The sequence below is a fragment of the Macadamia integrifolia genome, chromosome 7, assembly GCF_013358625.1.
Source record: "Macadamia integrifolia cultivar HAES 741 chromosome 7, SCU_Mint_v3, whole genome shotgun sequence".
In the NCBI taxonomy this organism is placed as follows: domain Eukaryota; kingdom Viridiplantae; phylum Streptophyta; class Magnoliopsida; order Proteales; family Proteaceae; genus Macadamia; species Macadamia integrifolia.
Window position 1 is genome coordinate 11,773,910 of NC_056563.1, and position 6,700 is coordinate 11,780,609.

General features: G+C 36.4%; 1 protein-coding gene across 1 annotated transcript; it reads left to right on the top strand.

Moving 5' to 3' along the window:
* The first annotated feature begins 2,032 nt into the window (after positions 1-2,032).
* Positions 2,033-3,324, top strand: LOC122083540 (probable carboxylesterase 17). Its single transcript, XM_042651383.1, has one exon. It carries the CDS (start codon positions 2,085-2,087, stop codon positions 3,099-3,101), a length of 1,017 nt encoding a protein of 338 aa, XP_042507317.1. The 5' UTR covers positions 2,033-2,084; the 3' UTR covers positions 3,102-3,324.
* The last annotated feature ends 3,376 nt before the right edge of the window (positions 3,325-6,700 follow it).

Here is a 6,700-nt window from a genome sequence, read left to right on the forward strand (position 1 = left end):
TATTATTATGAAAGGAATCTTCAATTGAATATTTTGACAATCTAACTATTTGTAAAGCTAGATAATTCAAACAAATATGTCCATGCGGGCACAGTTATTGTTAATGCAACCACTATTGTACTGAACTTTCTTAATTTTGAATATTCCAAAGTTTAATTTTATCACAGGAAAATGTATATTATCTACTATTATGCTACACATTTTCTCAATCCTGAATTTTTCAAAGCATAATATAACCAGGGATAAAAGAACACTATCTGGTTGTGTTCTCTTGCAACCACACACACGGGGGTTGAATGACCACTCAATCGTTTGGATTCCCCATAGCCTTATCATTAACCCTACATTGATGCAGACACCATGCAGCCCTATAATAAACCCTTTTCTCCTTTTGCCAGTATATAAATTATAGACTTCGATTTTACATGTGAATATGAGGACCTTGCAGATGTAGTACATGTCTACTGCCTATCTAATTTGGCCTCACATGAAGCTTTGAATGATAGATATTAGGCATTTAAAACCACACTTCGAATTTTCCTTTAGGTATGCCACTTAAGAACCCCTTTCCCTATATCTTGAATATCTTTCATGAAAAAGACCTTATCCCATTATATTTGTTCTTTTTTTTTTTTTTTTTTAAGTCTTTAAAAAGCAATTACTATCAGTGCAGAATTTAATTTAAAATATTTTATTATAAAACATTAACTAATTTTTTTCATTTATTATGAAATAATGTTTTTTATTTGAAAACATAATATTCTCCAACACCTCTATGTATCTATCTCTCTCCTCCCCTGTGTTACATCATAAATAGAAAATTCAGTCTTTTTTTTTTATTATTATTATTTACATCCTATAGAACTACCTAAGAGGACTTTACTCACACATATAAGAGGGAAAGAAAAGAAATACGTGTGACAAAAATTGATCCTTAGACCACAAATCCGACGCATGCTTTACTAACAGTGGCCATTTTTCATGATCTTTACCTGAAAACAAACTGAGCTTAAAGAAATTCTGAATTATTGGAAGGGAAGAAAAAAAGTTCCAAAGTGGTTTAATTGGTTTTTCTGTCTGGTTCATGGATCATAGTCCACTTTCTTCCTTATTAAAGAATGATTAAATGAAGCATCTCCAGCCGGGCCCCATCTGTTCTTCAAATGTGGCTGTTTTTTTTTTTCTGGTAACAAAACATATGTGGCTGTTATGAACGACTTTCTCTTTTGCTATTAAAGATGAGGGTGTGATGGTAACCAATTCCAAGTGTCCCCACTTATATAGAGATTGTCCTTTATCAGACTCCATCATCTTTTGCCATATAATAATGCCACCCTTTGACAAAAAAAATATTATAATAATGACACCCTACTCACCATAAAAAAAAGGAAAAAAACACCCTACTTACGCGGGGTCCACTCTAGTTGAGCCTATCAGTTTCTACCAAAAAGTAAAGAAAGCCAGTGGATATAGATGACCCATTCTAATAGAGGTAAAACTCTCAAGGCTTTTTTTATGCTATGTAATCTTACAATGCATTCTAACATTGATAATGTATTCTAAAAATTTATATTAATTACAATCTTAATTTTTCACTCTTGCATGATCTTGAACATTTGAATTTATTATTAATCTACCGTATATTTGTTATTTCATTTTTTTAATTTTAACATTTTCTAAGTTTTAAGCAGTCCACTTTTAAAGATCTAAATTCTAAATTGTGATTAATAAGAAAACAACAATAATAATCATAACCTAATCCCAATTAAATGAGATATGTATTTGAAATTATACTTTGAAAGCATTTGGAATCATTAGTAAACATTTTAAAATTAATATACTAATATGATTTTTTTTTTTTTATATATATTTAATTTAGAATTCCTTACCAACCTAAAATGCATTCCAACAATGTATACCAAACAGAGCCTTAGCCTCATAAACTAAAGTGTTCTTCCAATACTTCTAATTTTACAAAGCTTTAGGTGAAACTTTCCATCAAACAACAGTTCCCCTTGTTTCCATTATAAAGAGAACCCAAAGCCCTTACATTGTGTTTGCAAACCCAGTCTCAGCCCTTCACCATGAACGATCAGAAGGAGAAGAAGGTGGTAGAGGAGGTAGCTTGCTGGCTCAAGCTCTTCGACGACGGCTCAGTCGACCGGACCTGGTCTGGACCACCTGAGGCTGAGTTCATGGCAAAACCGGTGTTACCTCATGAAGAATTCATCGATGGGGTTTCGGTTCACGACGTTACAATTGACACGAAATCGGGTCTCGGCGCACGCCTTTACATACCGGAGAGAAATCCCTACGACGAGGAGAAGCTTCCCATCTTTGTCCATTTCCATGGTGGTGGGTTTTGTATAAGTGAACCGGAGTTGTTCATGTACTATCATATGTACACAAGGCTGGTTCGCTCGGCACGAGCTGTTTGTGTCTCTGTGAAGCTACGGCTCGCTCCAGAGCACCGGCTCCCTGCAGCTTGTGAGGATGGCCATTCTGTTCTCCTATGGCTTCAAGCTGTGGCTCTAGCCAAATTGAATGAGTCATGGCTTAAAGCCAACGGAGACTTCGGACGTGTCTTCCTTATTGGGGATAGCTCAGGGGGAAATCTCGTCCATACTGTGGCTGGTCGGGCAGGGTTTGATGATTTAAAACCGATCCAATTAGCAGGGGGGATACTGATTCACCCCGGTTTTGTCCGAGCTGAACGTAGCAAGTCCGAGTTGGAGAAAAAATCTGACTCACCCTTCTTAACACTGGAGATGGTTGATAAATTTTTGGCCTTAGCATTGCCTATTGGCTCCACAAAGGATCATCCAATCACCTACCCCATGGGACCGGCGGCACCACCTCTGGCCGGGCTGAAACTGCCACCGTTCTTGGTGGTACTCGCCGAGAATGACTTGATTTTGGACACCGAGATGGAGTATTGTGAAGCAATGAAGAAGGCAGGGAAGGATGTAGAGGTGCTGGTTAACCCTGGGGTTGGTCACTCCTTCTACCTCAACAAGATCGCCGTCGACATAGACGCTCACACAGCTTCAGAGACCAAGCGACTTATCACTGAAATCACCAACTTCATCAAGAGGCATTAACCCCGCTTTCTATCATCATACCGAATTTATCCTTTTTTGTACAATAATTTGTGAGATTAAGATCCCTCTTAACGCTCAGGTAATTTGGACAATTTTTAAGGGGCAAGCTACAATAGGTGGGACGGTGGTGTGGGAATCTTTTCCTCATAGTTCTTACAATAAGTGGGACAGTCTTCTTCATCTTATGGAGAACAAAAATATAAAATGTCAAATTTCATCCTTATATGATCCACATCAGATAGTATTACCTACTTTTATAGAGAGGTGCTATCTTGTTTCTAGGTTTAGGCAATTTATAGCTACGCAGGCAAAATCTGGCTATTATATTATCTATGGATCTGTGATGGGGTTCAAATCCTTTGTAGTGAGCAATGAGTGACAGTGAGGACCCAACGGTTGGGAGGACCCTGTATGCACCCTAGCCGTTGGATCCTCACCACCTCTCACTACCTCACCGCTGAAGATTTTTATGCTTATGATGAAGACAGAATCTATACATGATGGTATTCTATTAGCTATACAACTTGAAATTAGAAGCCTGGTTGTTCTCTTACTGTTAGCTAAGGATGCCTCCAAGTTTCAGCTTAGTAAAACTTGGTGGCTTTACTCGCCTTCTTTTTCGTGTTTCCCTTCCCTCAGTAGTTGGACTAGGATTTGTTCCTTCAATGATCATTTTAGTATGGATATGATCGATATTTCATAACTGAATAAGAAATATTTAATTTTTCACAGTGAAGAGCATTAAACACCCCGTGTGAACAGCCCCAAGAAAGTCAGGAGAGTTCAACTTAGAACCACATGTTTTTTGAGGCAAAGATCCCTTGTCATCTCTGCTACCCGCTTGGGTCTCTCTCTCTCTCTTCTTCATACATTATACTTATCACGGAAAAATCAACATTAAGGGCTCCAAACGTAGTTGGTGATTTGATTTTTTATTTTTGTTTTTTGATTTTTGATTTTTTTTTTTTTTTTTTTGGCTCCAAGCGTAGTTGGTGATTGTAACACCATATATATTGAATTATTTAGCACAAAAAAATTAATAGGTAAAGGGGCCTAACTGAAATATGAAATCATCCAAGCTCCCAAGCTTTGTCCTCAGTATACAACAAGAAGCACAGATTTACTTAACCAGAGGACTAATTTCTATATATATAATCCTAACACAAAATCACAGATTTACTAAATCAACAGCAGATATGATACCTATATGCCTTATATTTATAATACATACAACCTATGCTATAGACATGCATGCTTTTTTTAGCCTAGCCCAAGACCTAAACCTGAAGCCTGTCCCATGGGCTACAAACCTCGGGCAAAGCCCAAAAAATTTAGGGTGGGCTTCGGACAGCCTAGGATTGTTTGGGCACAAGTTGCACCCCATCTAGTAGGATTTGAGAGCATAAGTGAGTCAAAGTCAAAGTCACCAATAGCTTTCACGACTGCTGCAACTAGTCTAGTCAGATTGAGTTCAGGTTATGTTTGTCAAAGGTTCAGCTTAGATTTGATTTGCTGAATAATTTGTGCATTGTAAAACTTGGTGGCTTTATCCGCTTTATCCATTGATGCTTCCATTATTGGCACCTACTCTCTGTGTATCGGCCATGCGGCCTTTTAGGAATATTATTTTAATAATTTAACAATTTTTATTTTTATTCCAAATGTTTAAACTAAACAGTACGTGGAATCCCTGTTACACAGGTTTGAAAGGATAGAAACTGAAAAAAGTTTGTAACTACACAAGTTGCAAGAACTTTCCTACTATTTTGGCTCGTAGTCTTAGATCATAAATGCCTTCTCAAGTTTTGTATGCAGCGGCATAGTTCCTCTGAGCAAAATTTCATTCGATACAAAAAATTTGGATCCAATAGAAACATGCGACTTCCTCATTTCAAAAGCCGTATGAGCGCTCAAAGAGATAGGATCTTCTGCCATTATAAGGATAAAAAAATATATATTTAAAAAATAAATAAATAAATAAAAGAAGACATGTTAGATGTTGACTCTAACGACCATGTGATCTTACGAGCAGCTGATCCATTTTTCACTCTCTCGAAAGAATAGGACCCATCAGTTTACTATTTTTCAGGAGGTCAAAAGAGTTACGAGGCCAATCCATTTCTTTCGCAACTTAGAAATAGAAATTCTCCCTCTGCTCACCAATAAGATAACACATCTGGGCGTAAGCTTCCCATGTTGAGCAACGTAACCAACAGAGGCCACGGCCAAATTCTTAGAAGAAGTTAAACCTTCCCCATCCTTAAACACGGAATAATTTGAAGCTTCTTCGTCAAGGTGCATATCTCTCTCTCTCTCTCACTTGAAGCTTCTTATTGCAAGAGTTTACCCCTGGATGACAAAATTTTCCTGCAAACCTCTTGCACTCTGGTATCATCGGTTCACACTAGCAAACATGGTTTAAGATCATGGAATCCGGTAAGGATCGGTAAAGGCCGATATCAATTCAATCCTGATTCAGATCCATAGAAATACCTCTAATTTTAATTTAAGATCCATTTTATTACCTTTTTACTCCTTGTTCAACCACTAAGAATTGAGATCGATTAAGATCAATACCAATCTGATCCAACGGATTCACGACAATCCGATTCCATTCTTCAAGCCATGCTAACAACGCCCTTTTAGGAAGGAGTGATCAATCATATTTTCAAATGTTGTCCTCTAAGTGGCTTGGTCTGCACTTGCAATCTGAACCGTTTCTTTCTAATGTATTTTTGCATTTTTTTCTCATCTGTCCCATCAAAATAAAAGCATGGTTTTAGGCATCGTTATTGGATCAACTTGACCCTATCATATTGACATCGATAGAGACCATTTTTTATACTTTGGCTGATCTAAGATTGGGTGTGGTATTAGTATTAGAGATAAAATCGTGGAGAAAATACTAATTTTTATGAAAAGTAAGGATAATATTGATCAAGATAGATCGATTCAAATCATATCGATACCAATATTTATACCGATAACTAAATACCAGTGAGAGAACAATTTCTAGTGCCATATTCCAATCCCCCTCTCTTGGTAAAACCCAGGACCACCTACATCAAGATAAAAATACTAATCTCACATAAATGTGAGTCACACAGCCGATTAGTTGTCTATATAATTATCGGTCATCACCCTATACATACATATATATATATATATATATATATTTTGGTAGAAGGTCATCACCCTATATAAAGGCCTTAAAGTTCGACAGTGATTTGAGTCATTAATGGCTAATGTGTTCCGCAAATGAGAGAGAGAGATGCTTAATTTTCTATTTTTAGACTTCGCATGTGGATATATTAATTTGGAAGTTGAGTTTTTTAGATTGTTTTTATTTTTTAATAGAAATCTAATATGAAGTTATTTGGCTTGTATTTCGCTCCAATATGTTGATTTATTTTATTCATTTTTATTTCATCTCAAATTACTTAATTGTATTCTCTATGTTCATATTTTTACTGACTAAATCAAATATAACAAGAAGTTCTTCCTTCTTTTTTTTTTTACTATGGAAATTTTGCAAATCTCTTGCTAGCCCTTAATATATTTTCAAACAATTTATGTTTTGTCTGTTAATTAACAGGTGA

Coding starts and splice junctions, on each gene's coding strand:
- LOC122083540 (XM_042651383.1), top strand. CDS start 2,085: ATGAACGATCAGAAGGAGAAGAAGGTGGTAGAGGAGGTAGCTTGCTGG.